Here is a 19,318-nt window from a genome sequence, read left to right on the forward strand (position 1 = left end):
GGTTTGGGGTCGTTGGGTGAGGGTTTGGGGTCATTGGGTGGGGAGTTTGGGGTCATTGGGTGGGGGTTTGGGGTCATTGGGTGGGGGTTTGGGGTCATTGGGTGGGGGTTTGGGGTCATTGGGTGGGGGTTTGGGGTCATTGGGTGGGGGTTTGGGGTCATTGGGTGGGGGTTTGGGGTCATTGGGTGGGGGTTTGGGGGTCATTGGGTGGGGGTTTGGGGTCGTTGGGTGGGGGTTTGGGGTCATTAGTTGGGGTTTGGGGTCATTGGGTGGGGTTTGGGGTCATTAATGGGGTCTAGGGTCATTGGTGGGGGTTTGGGGTCATTGGGTGGGAGTTTGGGGTCATTGGGTGGGGTTTGGGGTCATTGGGTGGGGGTTTGGGGTCATTGGGTGGGAGTTTGGGGTCGTTAGGTGGGGGTTTGGGGTCATTGGGTGGGGGTTTGGGGTCATTGGGTGGGGGTTTGGGGTCATTAAGTGGGGGTTTGGGGTCATTGGGTGGGGTTTGGGGTCATTGGGTGGGGGTTTGGGGTCACTAGGTGGGGGTTTGGGGTCATTGGGTGGGGGTTTGGGGTCATCGGGTGGGGTTTGGGGTCATTGGGTGGGGGTTTGGGGTCATTAGGTTGGGGTTAAAGGGGGTGTGGGGTCATTAAATGGGGGTAAAAATGGGATAAAAGGGGGTTTGGGGTCATTAACTTGGGATAAATGGGGGTATAAATGGGGGTTTGGGGTCACTAGGAGGGGTTTGGGGTCGTTGGATGGGAGTAAAGGGGTTGGGGTCATTAAATGGGGGTAAAAGCGGGATAAAGGGGGTCTGGGGTCATTAAATGGGGGTAAAACGGGATAAAAGGGGGTTTGGGGTCATGGAATGGGGGTAAGCGGGATAAAGTGGGGTTTGGGGTCATTAAATGGGGGTAAAAGGGATAAAGGGGTTTGGGGTCATTAAATGGGGTAAAATCAGGATAAAAGGGGGTTTGGGGTCATTAAATGGGAGTTAAAAGGGGCTAAAAGGGGGTTGGGGTCATTAAATGGGGTAAAAAGGGGCTAAAAGGGGTTTGGGGTCATTAAATGGGGGTAAAAAGGGATAAAAGGGGGCTTGGGGTCATTAAATGGGGGTAAAAAGGGGATAAAAGGGGGTTTGGGGTCATTAAATGGGGTAAAACGGGATAAAAGGGGGTTTGGGGTCATTAAATGGGGGTAAAAAGGCGATAAAAGGGGGTTTGGGGTCATTAAATGGGGGTAAAAAGGGGATAAAAGGGGGTTTGGGGTCATTAAATGGGGGTAAAAACGGGATAAAAGGGGGCTTGGGGTCATTAAATGGGGGTAAAAAGGGGATAAAAGGGGGTTTGGGGTCATTAAATGGGGGTAAAAAGGGGATAAAAGGGGGTTTGGGGTCATTAAATGGGGGTAAAAACGGGATAAAAGGGGGTTTGGGGTCATTAAATGGGGGTAAAAGCGGGATAAAAGGGGGTTTGGGGTCATTAAATGGGGGTAAAAAGGGGATAAAAGGGGGTTTGGGGTCATTAAATGGGGGTAAAAGGGGATAAAAGGGGGTTTGGGGTCATTAAATGGGGGTAAAAGGGGATAAAAGGGGTTTGGGGTCATTAAATGGGGGTAAAGAGGGATAAAAGGGGGTTTGGGGTCATTAAATGGGGGTAAAAGGGGATAAAAGGGGTTTAGGGTCATTAAATGGGGGTAAAAGCAGGATAAAAGGGGTTTAGGGTCATTAAATAGGGGTAAAGAGGATAAAAGGAGGTTTGGGTCATTAAATGGGGGTAAAAGGGGATAAAAGGGGGTTTGGGGTCATTAAATGGGGGTAAAAAGGCGATAAAAGGGGGTTTGGGGTCGTTAAATGGGGGTAAAAGGGGGTTTGGGGTCATTAAATGGGGGAAAAAAAAGAATTAAGAGGGGGTTTGGGGTCATTAGAAGGGGGTTTGGGGTCATTAGAAGGGGTTTGGGGCCATTAAATGGGGTAAAAAGGGAGGAAATGGAGGTAAAAGGTGCTTTGGGGCCATTAAACGGGGGAAAAGGAGGATAAACTATTTTTACCCCCCCCCAATCCCCCTTTTTAATTATTTTTTTAACCCTCAAAAGCCCGTTTTCCCCCCAACCCCCCTTTTTTCACTACTTTAACCCCCAATCCCCCTTTTTAATTATTTTTTTTACCCTCAAAAGCCCATTTCCCCCTCACCCCCTCTTTTTACTACTTTAACCCCAATCCCCTTTTAATTATTTTTTACCCTCAAAAGCCCATTTTCCCCGAACCCCCCTTTTTTTACTACTTTAACCCCCAATCCCCCTTTTTAATTATTTTTTTTACCCTCAAAAGCCCATTTTTCCCCGAACCCCCCTTTTTTTACTACTTTAACCCCAATCCCCCTTTTAATTATTTTTTACCCTCAAAAGCCCCTTTCCCCCCGAACCCCCCTTTTTTCACTACTTTAACCCCCAACCCCCCTTTTAAATTATTTTCCCCCCCAAACCCCCTCTTTTTTTTTATTTTTCCCCTCATTACTTTGTACCTTAAAAGCCAAGGTGGTGGTGCCGTGCAGCATCAGCAAGCCGGGCCCCTCAGGAGGATCCGCCATCGGGAAGCCCAAAGGAGGAGCCGCCAGAACCCGCGGCGGGCCGGGAAGGTGCTCCCTGAGGCTCCTCAGGACATCCTCGGGGCTCTCCCGGGGTTCGCCGAAGGATTTTGGGAGAGATAAAAAGGGTTTTGTCTCCGGGAGCTGCGGGCAGCGGAGAACATCGGCGAGCGCCATCTTAGGTGAGGGCAGAGCGGCCCCTGAGGGGGGCGGCTCAAAATGGCGGCGGCGCCTTCGCCCTCAGGGAGTGAGGGCGGGAACAGAAAAGGGCGGGAAAAAAAGGAGCGGCGGGCGCCATTTTGAGTGAGGGCATGACTCGGGTTTAAAGCGGCAAAAGGTGAGAAAATAATAATAATAATAATAATAAAGTCGTGTGTTTTTTAATTAATTAAAGGTAAATATGGATAAAAAAGGGGGTTTTGGAGGGTTTAAAGGGGAGGGAAAATGTGGGTTTTTTTGGCGTTTTAGGGGGAAGTAAAAGGGGGGTTTCGTGAGGGGATTTGGGGTAAAATCAGAGGGTTTTGGTGATTTAAGGGGGAGTTTGGGATAAAAAAATCCGGTTTGGGGTAAAATCGTCGGGTTTTGGGGTTAAAAGAGGGAGTTTGGGGTTAAAAAACGTCATTTTGGAGTAAAATTTGAGGTAAAAAAGTGGCAGATTTGAGGAGAAGGGGCGGGCGCAATTTTGAGTGAGGGCATGACTCGGGTTTAAAGCGGCAAAAGGTGAGAAAACAATAATAATAATAATAATAAAGTCGTGTGTTTTTTAATTCATTAAAGGTAAATAAAAAAAAGGTTGGGGAGAGTTTTAAGGGATGGGAGGTTTGTTCTTTTTTTCGTTTTAGGGGGTTTTTCTGAGGGGGTTTCATGAGGGGGTTTGAGGTAAAATCAGAGGGTTTTGGTGTTTTAAAGGGGAATTTGGGGTTAAAAAAGCCGTTTTGGGGTAAAATCGTCGGGCTTTGGGGTAAAATCGTCGGGTTTTGGGGTTAAAAGAGGGAGTTTGGAGTTAAAAAACGTCATTTTGGGGTAAAATTTGAGGTAAAAAAGTGGCAGATTTGGGGAGAAGGGGTGGGTGCCGTTTTGAGTGAGGGCATGACTTGGGTTTAAAGCGGCAAAAGGTGAGAAAATAATAATAATAATAATAATAATAATAATAAAGTCGTGTGTTTTTAATTAGTTAAAGGTAAATAAAAAGGAGGTTGGGGAGAGTTTTAAGGGAAGGGAAGAATTTTTATTTTTTTGTGCATTTTAGGGGGTTTTTCTGAGGGGGTTTCGTGAGGGGATTTGGGGTAAAATCGGTGGGTTTTGGTGTTTTAAAAGGGAGTTTTGGGTTAAAAAAGCCTTTTTGGGGTGAAAAATTCGGGTTTTGGGGTTTTAACGGGGAGTTTGGGGTTAAAAAAAGCCGTTTTGGGGTAAAATTTGAGGTAAAAAAGTGGCAGATTTGGGGGGGATTTTAGGCTAAAAATGACATTTTTTGGGGAGTTTGGGAGGGGGATTTGAGGTCAAAGTGTCCCCAGTCCCTCCCAGTTCCCTCCCAGTGCCTCCCAATCCCCTCCCAGTCCCTCCCAGTGCCCCCCCAAGCAACTCATTCAATTTGCATATAATTTACATGCAATTTACATTTATTTTACATCTCATTTGCATAAAATTTGCATAGAGGCGGGGACCCCCAAGGTCTCGCTGCTCACCCAGACCGTCCCAGTGCCCTCCCAGTACAAACCAGTGACTGCCAATCCCCTCCCAGTCCAAAGCAGTGACCCCAATCCCCTCCCAGTGCCTTCCCAGTATGAACCAGTGCCCCCCAATCCCCTCCCAGACCCTCCCAGTACAAACCAGTGACCCCCAATCCCCTCCCAGACCCTCCCAGTACAAACCAGTGACCCCCAATCCCCTCCCAGTGTCCCCAATCCCCTCCCAGTGCCCCCAATCCCCTCCCAATCCCTCCCAGTGCCCCGAATCCCCTCCCAGTCCATCCCAGTGCCCCCCAACCAGACTTTTCCTTTCCCATATAATTAACAATCAGAATATCATTTACATGTCATTATCATCTCATTAGCATCTCATTAGCGGGGTGGGCGTGGTCAGAGGCGGGCGGGGCCCCCAGCCACCACAAGGGTCTCCCCCTTCCCTCCCAGTCCCTCCCAGTATAAACCAGTAACCCCCAAACTCAGTCCCAGTCCCTCCCAGTGCTCCCCAATCCCCTCCCAGTCCCTCCCAGTATAAACCAGTAACCCCCAAACTCAGTCCCAGTCCCTCCCAGTGCTCCCCACTCCCCTCCCAGTCCCTCTGAGTATAAACCAGTAACCCCCAAACTTGGTCCCACAGCCTCCCAGTGCCCCCCACTCCCCTCCCAGTCCCTCCCAGTCCCTCTGAGTATAAACCAGTAACCCCCAAACTTGGTCCCACAGCCTCCCAGTGCCCCCCACTCCCCTCCCAGTCCCTCCCAGTATAAACCAGTAACCCCCAAACTCGGTCCCACAGCCTCCCAGTGCCCCCCAATGCCCTCCCAGTCCCTCCCAGTATAAACCAGTAACCCCTAAACACCCTCCCAGTGCCCCCTAATCCCCTCCCAGTCCCTCCACAGTACCCCCCAATCCCCTCCCAGTCCCTCCCAGTAGCCCCCCAACCGGACTTTTCCTTTCCCATATAATTAACATATAATTAACATATAATTACCATGTCATTAACATCTCATTAGCATGGTGGGCGTGGTCAGAGGCGGACGGGGGACCCCCCGGCCACCACGAAGGTCTCCAGTACCCCCACAGCTTCCCAGCTCCCAGTATAAACCAGTAACCCCCAAACTCAGTCCTAGTCCCTCCCAGTGCCCCCCAATCCCCTCCCAGTCCCTCCCAGTCCCTCCCAGTATAAACCAGTAACCCCCAAACTCGGTCCCACAGCCTCCCAGTGCCCCCCAATCCCCTCCCAGTCCCTCCCAGTATAAACCAGTAACCCCCAAACTCGGTCCCAGTCCCTCCCAGTGCCCCCCAATCCCCTCCCAGTCCCTCCCAGTGCCCCGCAATCCCCTCCCAGTGCCTCCCAGTATAAATCAGTAACCGCTAAACTCCTTCCCAGTGCCCTCCAATCCCCTCCCAATCCCTCCCAGTGGCCCCCAATCCCTTCCCAGTTCCTCCCAGTATAAACCAGTAACCCCTAAACTCCCTCTCAGTGCCCCCCAATCCCCTCCCAGTCCCTCCCAGTGCCCCCCAATCCCCTCCCAGTCCCTCCCAGTGCCCCCCCAATCAAACTTTTCCTTTCCCATATCATTAACATCTCATTAGCATATAATTATCATCTCATTAGCATAGGGGGGCGTGGTCAGAGGCGGGCGGGGGCCCCCCCGGCCACCACGAGGGTCTCCCCGGTGACGTAGGAGGAGCTCGGGGACACCAGGAACGAAACCACCTCGGCCACGTCCCGTGGGGAGCCCAGACTGGGAACACTGGGAGTCACTGGGGGCACTGGGAGGGGATCGGGGGGCACTGGGAGGGACTGGGAGGGACTGGGAGGGCACTGGAGGGGACTGGGAGGGTACTGGGAGGGACTGGGAGGGACTGGGGGACACCAGGAACGAAACCACCTCGGCCACGTCCCGCGGGGAGCCCAGACTGGGAACACTGGGAGTCACTGGGGGCACTGGGGGGCACTAGGAGGGGATTGGGAGGGACTGGGAGGAGATTGGGGGCACTGGGAGGGACTGGGAGGGATTGGGAGGCACTGGGAGGGGATCGAGGGGCACTGGGAGGGACTGGGAGGGATTGGGGGCACTGGGAGGGACTGGGAGGATTGAGGGGCACTGGGAGGGATCGAGGGGCACTGGGAGGGACTGGGAGGGGATTGAGGGGCACTGGGAGGGGACTGGGAGGCACTGGGAGGAGCTCGGGACACCAGGAACGAAACCACCTCGGCCACGTCCGCGGAGAGGCCCAGACTGGGAACACTGGGAGTCACTGGGGGCACTGGGAGGGACTGGGGAGGATTGGGGGCACTGGGAGGGCACTGGGAGGGATTGGGGGCACTGGGAGGGACTGGGAAGGGACTGGGGGCACTGGGAGGGGACTGGGAAGGGATTGGGGGCACTGGGAGGGACTGGGAAGGGATTGGGGGGCACTGGGGAGGACTGGGAGGAGACTGGGGGGCACTGGGAGGGACTGGGAGGGACTGGGAGGGGATTGGGGCCACTGGGAGTGACTGGTTTATACTGGGAGAGCACTGGGAGGGACTGGGAGGGGATTGGGGGGCACTGGGAGGCACTGGGATAGACTGGGCTATACTGGGAAAGGATTGGGGGGCACTGGGAGGCACTGGGATAGACTGGGCTATACTGGGAAGGGATTGGGGGGCACTGGGAGGGACTGGGAGCGACTGGGACCAGTTTGTTCCCTTACTGGGAGCACTGGGAGGAGTCACTGGGAGGGACTGGGAGGGCTCTGTGCTGGCCTGTACTGGTTTATACTGGTCCCTACTGGTCTATGGCGCTCCCTACTGGTTTATACTGGTCTATAGTGACTTATAGTGGTTTACACTGGTTCACACTGGTTTATACTGGTCTGTACTGGTTTATACTGGTCTGTAGTGGCTTATAGTGGTTTATACTGGTTCACACTGGTTTATACTGGTTTGTACTGGTTTATACTGGTCTGTACTGGTTTAAACTGGTTTGGTTTATACTGCTTCATATTGGTCTATACTGGTTTATACTGGTTTATACTGGTTCCTACTGGTCTACAGTGCTCCCTACTGGTTTATACTGGTTCACACTGGTTTATACTGGTCTGTACTGGTTTATACTGGTCTGTAGTGGCTCATAGTGGTTTATACTGGTTCACACTGGTTTATACTGGTTTGTACTGGTTTATACTGGTCTGTACTGGTTTAAACTGGTTTGGTTTATACTGCTTCATATTGGTCTATACTGGTTTATACTGGTTCCTACTGGTCTACAGTGCTCCCTGCTGGTTTATACTGGTCTGTAGTGGTTCATACTGGTCTATACTGGTCTATACTGGTCCATACTGGTCCCACTCACCGTTGGATCCCGAGGGTCTCCATCGTCTTTTTCCGGACGGCCTCGTCCTCCCAGAGCTGGGGGAGGGGGAGGGGAAAGGGGCGTGGCCTCAGCAGGACACGCCCACCCAACAGGGCCACGCCCCCTACCCCAAACCAGTAACTCCCAGTAACTCCCAGTAACCCCCAGTGACACCTAGAGCCCAAACCAGTAACAATCAGTAACTCCCAGTGACCCCCAGAGCCCAAACCAGTAACCACCAGTAACTCCCAGTAACCCCCCAACCCCAAACCAGTAACGACCAGTAACTCCCAGTGACCCCCAGAGCCCAAACCAGTAACAACCAGTAACTCCCAGTGACCCCCAGAGCCCAAACCAGTAACAACCAGTAACTCCCAGTGACCCCCAGTGACCCCCAAACCCCAAACCAGTAACAACCAGTAACCCCCAGTGACCCCCAGTGACCCCTAGAGCCCAAACCAGTAACAACCAGTAACTCCCAGTAACCCCCAGTGACCCCCAGAGCCCAAACCAGTAACAACCAGTAACTCCCACTGACTCCCAGTGACCCCCAGAGCCCAAACCAGTAACTCCCAGTAACTCCCAGTGACCCCCAGAGCCCAAACCAGTAACTCCCAGTAACTCCCAGTGACCCCCAAACCCCAAACCAGTAACAACCAGTAACTCCCAGTGACCCCCAGTGACCCCCAAACCCCAAACCAGTAACAACCAGTAACTCCCAGGGACCCCCAGAGACCAAACCAGTAACAACCAGTAACTCCCAGTCCCTCCCAGTTACCCCAAATCCCCCTTAAACTCCCTTTAACTCCCTCCCAGTTTATCCCAATCCCCTCCCAGTCCCTCCCAGTTTATCCCAATCCCCTCCCAGTGCCCCCCAATCCCCTCCCAGTCCCTCCCAGTTTATCCCAATCCCCTCCCAGTGCCCCCAATCCCCTCCCAGTGCCCCCAATCCCTCCCAGTCCCTCCCAGTTTATCCCAATCCTCCCAGTGCCCCCCAATCCCCTCCCAGTCCCTCCCAGTTTATCCCAATCTCCTCAGTGCCCCAATCCCTCCCAGTGCCCCCAATCCCTCCCAGTTTATCCCAATCCCTCCCAGTGCCCCCAATCCTCCCAGTGCCCCCAGTTACCCCAAATCCCCTTTAACCCCCTTTAACTCCCTCCCAGTCCAAACCAGTGCCCCCAATCCCCTCCCAGTCCCTCCCAGTCCCTCCCAGTGCCCCCAGCCCCCTCCCAGTCCCTCCCAGTGCCCCCAATCCCTCCCAGTGCCACCCAGTGCCCCCAATCCCCTCCCAATGACCCCCAATCCCTCCCAGTTTATCCCAACCCCTCCCAGTCCCTCCCAGTGCCCCCAATCCCTTCCCAGTCCCTCCCAGTCCCTCCCAGTGCCTCCCAATCCCCTCCCAGTCCCTCCCAGTTTATCCCAATGCCCCCCCAATCCCCTCCCAGTCCCTCCCAGTCCCTCCCAGTATAACCCAGTGCCCCCAGTCACCGCGGCGCTGAATCGTGTCCGGATGATGCCGGGGGCGACGCCGTTGATTCGGATCCCCCGGGGCAGCAGCTCCGGCCCCAGGGCCTGCACCAGCCCCAGCAGGGCCGCCTTGCTCACGCTGTAGGGGCCCAATCCCTGCCCGGGACACGCCCACCTCATTTGCATAGCCCTGGACACGCCCACAGAGCGGCCACGCCCCCCCTTTGCCCATTAACGTTAATTAAAGTCGCTCTTTAATCAGCCTGGGATTGACTTTGGGTGGTGGTTTGAACTACCAGAGCCAGCAGAGGGCGCCCTCTGAGGATCCAAACCACGCCCACCTCATTTGCATAGACATGGCCACACCCACAAAGAGGCCCCACCCACTTCTTATTTAAAAATCTTAATTAAAGTCGCTCATTAATGGGACATTGGTTGAGTTTTGGGGGTGGTTTGAGCGCCCAGGGCCAGCAGGGGGCGCTCTCTGAGGATTTAAACCACGCCCACCTCATTTGCATAAACACAGACACGCTCACAAAGCAGCCACGCCCACGTCCATTAACGTTAATTAAAGTCGCTCATTAATGGGACTTATGTTGAGTTTTGGGGGTGGTTTGAGCGCCCAGGGCCAGCAGGGGGCGCCCTCTGAGGCTCTAAACCACGCCCACCTCATTTGCATAGCCCTGACCACGCCCACAAAGCGGCCACACTCTCTTATTATTCATTAACGTTAATTAAAGTCGCTCGTTAATGAACATTTAGTTGAGTTTGGGGGGTGGTTTGAGCGCCCAGGGCCAGCAGGGGGCGCCCTCTGAGGATCCAAACCACGCCCACCTCATTTGCATAGCCCTGACCACGCCCACAAAGCCCCATTGTCAATTAATGTTAATTAAAGTCGCTCATTAATGAGACATTGGTTGAGTTTTGGGGGGTGATTTGAGAGCCCAGGGCCAGCAGGGGGCGCCCTCTGAGGATCCAAACCACGCCCACCTCATTTGCATAACCCTGGACATGCCCACAAAGTGGCCACGCCCACTTATTGTCCATTAATGTTAATTAAAGTCATTAATTATTGAACATTTAGTTGAGTTTTAGGGGTGGTTTGAGCGCCCAGGGCCAGCAGGGGGCGCCTTCTGATAATTTAAGCCACGCCCACCTCATTTGCATAGCCCTGGCCACGCCCACAAAGCCTCATTGTCAATTAATGTTAATTAAAGTTGCTCATTAATGGGACTTTAGTGGAGTTTTGGGGGTGGTTTGAGCGCCCAGGGCCAGCAGGGGGCGCCCTCTGAGGCTCTAAACCACGCCCACCTCATTTGCATAACCCTGACCACGCCCACAAAGCGGCCACACCCCCCCATTGACCATTAATGTTAATTAAAGTCACCCATTAGTGAACATTTAGTTGAGTTTGGGGGGTGGTTTGAGGGCCCAGAGCCAGCAGGGGGCGCCCTCTGAATGCTGTGGACACGCCCACCTCATTTGCATAGCCCTGGACACGCCCACAAAAGTGGCCACGCCCCCATTGTCCATTAATGTTAATTAAAGTCGCTCGTTAATGAGACTTGAGTTGAGTTTGGTGGGTGGTTTGAGCGCCCAGGGCCAGCAGGGGGCGCCCTCTGAGGATCCAAACCACGCCCACCTCATTTGCATAACCCTGACCACGCCCACAAAGCGGCCACGCCCCCCCTTTGTCCTTTAACGTTAATTAAAGTCGCTCATTAATGGGACTTTGGTTGAGTTTGGGGGGTGGTTTGAGCGCCCAGGGCCAGCAGGGGGCGCCCTCTGAGGATCCAAACCACGCCCACCTCATTTGCATAGCCATGACCACGCCCACAAAGCCTCATTGTCAATTAATGTTAATTAAAGTCGCTCACTAATGAGACATTGGTTGAGTTTGGGGGGTGGTTTGAGCGCCCAGGGCCAGCAGGGGGCGCCCTCTGAGGCTCTAAACCACGCCCACCTCATTTGCATAGCCCTGACCACGCCCACAAAGCGGCCACACCCCCCCCTTGACCATTAATGTTAATTAAAGTCGCTCATTAATGGGACTTTAGTTGAGTTTTGGGGGGTGGTTTGAGCGCCCAGGGCCAGCAGGGGGCGCCCTCTGAGGATCCAAACCACGCCCACCTCATTTGCATAGCCCTGACCACGCCCACAAAGCCCCATTGTCAATTAATGTTAATTAAAGTCGCTCATTAAGGAATCTTTGGGAGTGAAATTGAAGAATTTTGGGGGAAAACGGAGAATTTTGGGGGTGAAATGAAAGAACTTTGGGGCAAAATGGAAAATTTTGGGGTGAAATGGAGAATTTAGGGGGTAAAATTAAAGAATTTTGGATAAAATGGAGAATTTTGGGGACAAAGTAAAGAATTTTGGTGGTAAAATAAAGAATTTTGGGGGTAAAATGGAAAATTTTAGGGGTAAAATGGAAAATTTTGGGGTGAAATGGAGGATTTTGGGTCAAAATGGAGAATTTTGGGGGGAAATGGAGAATTTTGGGGGTAAAATGTAGAATTTTGGGGTAAAATTGAAGAATTTGGGGTTAAATGGAGAATTTTGGGGTCAAATGGAGAATTTTGGGGGTAAAATTAAGGAATTTTGGGGTGAAATGGAGAATTTGGAGTAAAATGAAGAATTTTGGGGGTCAAATGGACAATTTTGGGGGTAAAATGGAGAATTTTGGGGGTAAAATGGAAAATTTGGGGGCAAATCAAAGAATTTTGGGGTAAAATTGAAGAATTTTGGCATCAAATTGAAGGATTTTGGGGGTGAAATTAAAGAATTTTGAGGTGAAATTGAAAATTTTGCGACATAATTAAGATTTTTGGAGTGAAATTGAGAATTTTGAGGACAAAAAAATAGAATTTTGTGGGCCAAAAACTGCCAATTTTGGGCTCAAATTGACGTATTTTGTCACAACCCCCAAAAAACCCCCAGGGTGGTTTTTGAGGCCAAAAATTGGAATTTTGGGACGATTTTTGAAAGGGAAATATTCCAAATTTTGGGAGCAACCTCCCCCCCTTTCTGTTGTGGCCCCGCCCTTTTGCCCAAGCCCCGCCCCCCTCACCGGCATTGGGCGGTAGCCGGCGATCGATGACATCACCACGATGGCCCCGCCCCTAAACGGGAAGGGGGTGGAGCTTAATCCTGACCACACCCCCTTCAAGCCACGCCCACCCCCTTAAGCCCCACCCCCTTCCTCTTAAAGCCACGCCCACTTTAAACCCCACCCTTTAAAGCCACCCAAGCCCCTCCCACTTGGCCACGCCCCTTTAAGCCACACCCCCATTTATTTAAGCTCCTCCCACCTCAAGCCACGCCCCTTTAAAAGCCACACCCCCTTACAAAGCCACGCCCCTTTAAGTCCCTCCCACAAATCAACCCCCACGAGCCCCCTCCCACTTTGGCCACGCCCATTTTTGACCACGCCCACTCAAGCCCCTCCCATCCCAAACCACACCCCTTTAAGCCCCTCCCCATTTAAGCTCCTCCCTCTTCAGACCACGCCCCTTTAAGCCCCTCCCCCTCCAGCCACGCCCTTTTAAGCCCCACCCAGTTCCTCCCAGGCCTTGTTTTTGATTAATTAGTAAATTAATTAATGAGTTAATTAAGGAGTTAATGAATTAATTACCCCCTTTTCTCCATGTGGGGCACCACGAGCTTCACCAGCATCGCGGCCGCCGTCACGTTCACCTGGAAAATCTGGGAAATTCGGGGGGGTTTTGGGTGAAAAAAGAACCATTTTGGGCAAAAAAAAAGGTAAGAAAAAATGGTAGAAATGGTGGGGGGAAATCGCGAAAAAAACGCCCCAAAAATCGCCAGAAATCAGGAAAAAAATAAAAAAAATCCTCCCAAAAAATCCCCCCAAAATTGTCAGAAAAGCCCCCAAAAACCCCTTAAAAAATGCCAAAAATCCTCGGAAAAAGTTGTCAAAAAATATCTTAAAATTCCTCAAAATTTCATCAATAAATCGTCAAAAACTCCCCCAAAAAATCCTTAAAAAACAACAAAAGTTCTTGGAAAAAATTGCAAAAAAAGCCCCCAAAATTGCCAAAAAATCGTCAAAACTCCCCCCAAAAACCCCTTAAAAAATGGCCAAAAATCCACAATAAAATCATGAATGGAATCCCTCAAAAATAGCCAAAAAATCCCACCAAAAGACCCTCAAAAATTGCCAAAGATTCTCAAAAAAATTGCAAAAAAGAAGTGCCCCAAATCTCCATAAAATCATCAAAAAATCCCCCCAAAAAACTCTTAAAAAAACCCCAAAAATCCTCAAAAAAATCACAATAAAAGCCCCAAAAACCCCCTTAAAAAACCGCCAAAAAACCTCAAAAAAATCCATGAAAAAAGCCCCAAAAGTCGCCAAAAAATCACCCAAAAATCGTAAAAAAATCCCCCAAAAAACTCTTTAAAAAATCCAAAAATCGTCCAAAAAAATTGCCAAAAAAGCCCCAAAAATCTACAAAAAATCCCCAAAAATTCCCCCCCAAAAAACCCTTAAAAACCCTCCAAAAATCCTCAAAAAAATCCACGAAAAAAGCCCCCAAAATCGCCAAAAAATCCCAAAAAAATCGTCAAAAAAATCCCCCCAAAAAACCCTTTAAAAAATCCAAAAATCCTCCAAAAATTCACAAAAAAAGCCCCAAAAATCCCCAAAAAAATCACCCAAAAATTCCCCTCAAAAAACTTTAAAAAACCCTCCAAAAATCCACGAAAAAAACCCCCAAAAATCGCCAAAAAATCAAGAAATTCCAAAAAAAAACCCTTAAAAAATTCCAAAAAACATCAAAAAATCCCCCCAAAAATCCCCAAAAAAGCCCCAAAAATCACCAAAAAATCCCCCAAAAATTCCCCCCAAAAAACCCTTAAAAACCCCTCCAAAAATCCACAAAAAAAACCCCAAAAAACCCCTTAAAATCCCTGCCAAAATGCCTCCAAAAAATCCACTAAAAAAGCCCCCAAAATTGCCAAAAAATCCCCCCAAAATCCGTTAAAAAATCCCCAAAAAACCCTCAAAAAACCCCTCAAAAATCCTCCAAAAATCCACAAAAAAAGCCCCAAAAATCCCCAAAAAATCCCCAAAAAATCCCTTAAAAAAAATCCCAAAATCCTCCAAAAAAATCCCAATAAAACCTCCAAAAAACCCTTTAAAAAACCCTCCAAAAATCGTCAAAAAATCCCCTAAAAAAAACCTTTAAAAAAATGTCAAAAATCCTTAAAAAAAACCACAAAAAAACCCCCCAAAAAACCCTTTAAAAAAAATTAAAAAGTCCTCAAAAAACCCTCAAAAAAACCCCCCAAAAATCATCAAAAAATCACCCCAAAATTCCCCAAAAAAACCCTTAAAAAACCTCCAAAAATCCACAAAAAATCCCCCAAAAATCGCCAAAAAATCCCCAAAAAATCATCAAAAAATCCCCAAAAAAACCCTTAAAAAAAATTACAAAAATCCTCGCAAAAAATCCCAATAAAACCCCCAAAAAACCCCTTAAAAAACCCTCCAAAAATCGTCAAAAAATCCCCTAAAAAAAACCTTTAAAAAAATGTCAAAAATCCTCAAAAAAACCCACAAAAAAAACCCCCAAAAAACCCTTTAAAAAAAATTAAAAAATCCTCAAAAAAACCTCAAAAAAACCCCCCAAAAATCATCAAAAAATCACCCAAAATTCCCCAAAAAAACCACTTAAAAACCCTCCAAAAATCCACAAAAAAGCCCCAAAAATCGCCAAAAAATCCCCAAAAAATCATCAAAAAATCCCCAAAAAATCCCTTAAAAAAAAAATACAAAAATCCTCCCAAAAAATCCCAATAAAACCCCCCAAAAACCCCTCAAAAATCCTCCAAAAATCCACAAAAAAAGCCCCAAAAATCCCCAAAAAATCCCCCCAAATCACCAAAAAATCCCCAAAAAATCCCAAAAAAACCCCTTAAAAAAAAATCCAAAAATCCTCCCAAAAAATCACAATAAAACCCCCAAAAATCGCCAAAAAATCCCCCAAAAATCGTCAAAAAATCCCCTATAAAAATCCTTCTAAAATTTCTCAAAAAATCCCCCCAAAAAACCCTTAAAACCCCCTCAAAAATCCCCAAAAAACCCTTAATAAACCCCTCAAAAATCCTCCAAAAATCCACAAAAAATCCCCCAAAAATCGCCAAAAATCTACAAAAAATCACTCAAAAATCCCAAAGAATCGTCTTAAAAAAATCCAAAAATTCTCCAAAAATCCACAAAAAAGCCCTAAAAAACCCCTTAAAAAACCCTCCAAAAATCGTCAAAAAATCCCCTAAAAAAAACCTTTAAAAAAATGTCAAAAATCCTCAAAAAAACCCACAAAAAAAACCCCCAAAAAACCCTTTAAAAAAAATTAAAAAATCCTCAAAAAAACCTCAAAAAAACCCCCCAAAAATCATCAAAAAATCACCCCAAAATTCCCCAAAAACCCTTAAAAATCTCCAAAAATCCACAAAAAGCCCCAAAATCACCAAAAAATCCCAAAAATTCCCAAAAATACTGCAAAAACCCTCAAAAATCCAAAAAATCCCAAAAACCCCACAAAATGCCTCAAAAAAATCCACTAAAAAAGCCCCAAAAATCGCCAAAAAATCCCCCCGAAATTAGTAAAAAATACCCCAAAAAAACCCTTAAAAAACCCTCAAAAATCCTCCAAAAATCCCCAAAAAAAGCCCCAAAAATCACCAAAAAATCCCCCAAAAATCACCAAAAAATCCCCAAAAAATCCCCAAAAAATCCCCAAAAAAACCCCTTAAAAAAAAAATCCAAAAATCCTCCCAAAAAATCCCAATAAAACCCCCAAAATCCCCCAAACCCCCCCCAACCTTGTCCCAGGTGTTCTCGTCGGCGTCGAGGGCGGGGCCCAGGTGGGGGTTGACGGCGGCGTTGGACACCAGGATGTCGATGCCCCCGAACGTCTCCAGCGCCTTTGGGGGGGAATTTGGGGGGGCAGGGGGCAAATTTGGGGGGGCTGAGACCACGCCCACCCCGGGCACCCCCCAAATCAGCCCCCAAAATCCACCTGGATGGTCAAAATTCACCCCAAAATGCACCTGGGGCACCCCAAAATCACCCCAAAATGAACGTGGGGCAACCGAAATTAACCCCAAAACCAAACCAAAACCACCCCAAAATCACCCCCCAAAATCACCCCCAAAACGCCCCTAAAATACCCTCAAAATCACCCCAAAATACCCCCAAAATCACCTCTAAAATACCCAAACCCAGCCCCAAAAACACCCCAAAATCACCCCCCAAAATCACCCCAAAATCACTCTGAAGTCACCCCAAAACACCCCCCAAAATCCCCCCCAATTCACCCCAAAAGTTCTCCAAAATCACTTCTAAAATACCCAAACCCAGTCCCAAAAACACCCCGAAATCACCCCAAAATCCCCCCAAAATCCCCCCCAAAATCCACCTGGATGGCAAAAATTCACCCCGAAACGCACCTGGGGCACCCCAAATCGACCCCAAAACCACCCTGAAATCACCCCAAAATCACCCCGAATTCACCCCCAAAACGCCCCTAAAATATATCCAAAATCACCCCAAAATCACCCCAAAAGGCCCCTAAAATCACCCCAAAAACGCCCCCAAAATCGCCCCAAATTCACCCCAAAATCACCCCCCAAAATCACTCTGAAGTCACCCCAAAATCACTCCCAAATCACCCCAAAACCTCTCCAAAATCCCCTCTAAAATACCCAAACCCAGCCCGAAAACACCATGAAATCACCCCAAAATCACCCCCCAAAAATCACCTCAAATTCACCCCCAAAATGCACCCTAAAATCACCCCAAATCACCCCAAAGTTAAATCACAATCACTCGCAAACACCCCAAAATCACCCCAAAATCACTCTGAAATTATCCCAAATCCACCCCCCAAAACACCCCGAAAATACCCCCAAAATCACCCCAAAATCACACCCAAAATCACCCTAAAACACCCCAAAATCACCCAAATCACCCCAAAATCACCCTAAAAATACCCCAAAATCACCCTGAAATGCCCAAAATCCCTAAAATCACCTCTAAAACACCACCCAAAATCACCCCAAAAATGCCCAAAATACCCCAAAATCACCCCAAAATCACCCCAAAATCACCCCAAATCACCCCAAATTCACCCCAAAAACACCCCAAAATCACCCCAAAATCACCCCAAAATCTAAACCCCCGAAATCACCCCAAAATCACCCCTCAAAATAACTCTGAAATCACCCTAAAACCACCCAAAATCACCCCAAAACACCTCCCCAAGAAATCACCCTCAAAATGCACCTAAAATACCCTACAGATACCCCAAAATCACCCACAATCATCCTAAATTCACCCCAAAATCACCCCCAAAATCACCCCAAATTCACCCCAAAACAGCCCTAAAATATCCCCAAATCACTCCAAGCCCCCAAAACACCCCCAAACACCCCAAAAATCACCTACAAAATCACCCCAAATTCACCCAGAATCACCTCCAAGCCACCTCCAAAATCCCCCAAAACACCTCCCAAAATCACCCCAAAGCCCCCAAATCCCCAAAATCACCCCAAAAATACCCCAAAATCCCCCAAACCCCCTTTTACCCCCCCAAACCTCCCAACATCGACCCCCAACCCCCCCAACCTCCCCAGAACCCCCGAAAATCCCCAAAAATCCCCAAAAACCCCAAAAATCCCCCCAAAAATCCCCTCCACTCACGGCCTGCAGGAGGCGCTGTCGGTCGGGGGCGTGGCCCACGTGGCACGTGACGCCCGCTCACCTGCAGGCCACGCCCCCTCAGGTGATTGACAGCTCCGGGCCACGTGGGGGGCGTGGCGAGAAGCTCAGCAGGACCAGGCCCCGCCCACCCCAGGAGCCTCCGAAGATGGCCAAAACCGATCCTAAAAATTGGGGATAAAAGGGATAAAAATAAATTTTAGGGGTGTAAGGGGGAGATTTGGGGGTGTTTAGGAAAGTTTGGGGAGATTTAGGGGATTTGAGGAAGATTTGGGGGGTTTGGGGGACGAGGACTCAGCAGGACCGGGCCCCGCCCACCCCAAAGCTTCGGAAATGGCCAAACCGATCCTAAAAATTGGGGGATAAAAGGGATAAAAAAATAAATTTAGGAGAGTTTGGGAGGGATTTGGGAGGATTTGGGAGAGTTTGGGAGATTTCGGGAGATTTGGGGGATTTGAGGGGTTTGGGGCAGAGCTCAGCAGGACCCGGGCCCCGCCCACCCCCAAAGCTTCGGAAATGGCCAAACCGATCCTAAAAATTGGGATAAAAGGGATAAAAAATAAATTTAGGAGAGTTTGGGAAAGGGGATTTGGGAAGGTTTGGGAAGGTTTGGGAAGGATTTGGGGGATTTGAGGGGGATTTGAGGGGTTTGAGGGGCAGGAGCTCAGCAGGACCGGGCCCCGCCCACCCCAAAGCTTCGGAAATGGCCAAACCGATCCTAAAATTGGGGATAAAAGGGATAAAAAATAAATTTTGGGGAGTAAAGGGAGGAGATTTGGGGTGTTTGAGGAAGTTTGGGAGAGTTTAGAGGGGGATTTGAGGGGGATTTGAGGGGTTTGGGGAGCGGAAGCTCAGCAGGACCCGGGCCCCGCCCACCCCCAAAGCTTCGGAAATGGCCAAACCGATCCTAAAATTGGGATAAAAGGGATAAAAAAATAAATTTAGGAGAGTTTGGGGGGGGATTTGGAGGAGAGTTTGGGAGAGTTTTGGGGAGTTTGGGGGGATTTGAGGGGGGTTTGGAGGGCAGGGAGCTCAGCAGGACCCGGGCCCCGCCCACCCCAAAGCTTCGGAAATGGCCAAACCGATCCTGAAATTGGGGATAAAAGGGATAAAAAATAAATTTAGGAGAGTTTGGGGAATTAGGATTTGGGAGGATTTGGGAAGTTTGGGAGGGAGTTTGGGGGAGTTTGAGGGGGATTTGGGGGGATTTGGGGGTTTGGGGGCAGAGCTCAGCAGGACCCGGGCCGCCACCCTAAAGCTTCAGAAATGGCCAAGCCGATCCTAAAAATTGGGATTAAAAAGGATAAAAATAAATTTAGGGGGTTTGGAAACTTTAGGGGGTTTGGAGAATTGGGGAAAGTTTGGGGGAGTTTGGGGATTTGAGAGAGTTGAGAGGTTTGGGGGGGCGGGAGCTCAGCAGGACCCAGACCGCCCACCCCAAAGCTTCGGTAAACCGATCTAAATTGGGGATAAAGATAAAATCTTTTGGGGTTTGGGAAAGGA

At 49.3% G+C, this 19,318-nt stretch overlaps 1 protein-coding gene across 1 annotated transcript; it reads right to left on the reverse strand.

Moving 5' to 3' along the window:
• Positions 1-5,845: 5,845 nt before the first annotated feature.
• LOC126642819 (dehydrogenase/reductase SDR family member 4-like) lies at positions 5,846-17,918 on the reverse strand (the record flags this gene model as incomplete). Its single annotated transcript, XM_050320775.1, is given in 9 exon segments — positions 5,846-5,984; positions 6,160-6,187; positions 7,609-7,664; positions 9,097-9,231; positions 12,146-12,197; positions 12,710-12,780; positions 15,919-16,020; positions 17,798-17,851; positions 17,853-17,918. Coding segments are annotated over 9 exon segments (651 nt in total), but the record flags the coding sequence as incomplete, so codon positions are not given.
• Positions 17,919-19,318: the final 1,400 nt, after the last annotated feature.

Source organism: Myiozetetes cayanensis, unplaced genomic scaffold, assembly GCF_022539395.1.
Source record: "Myiozetetes cayanensis isolate MyiCay16 unplaced genomic scaffold, myiCay2020 scf241, whole genome shotgun sequence".
Classification (NCBI taxonomy): domain Eukaryota; kingdom Metazoa; phylum Chordata; class Aves; order Passeriformes; family Tyrannidae; genus Myiozetetes; species Myiozetetes cayanensis.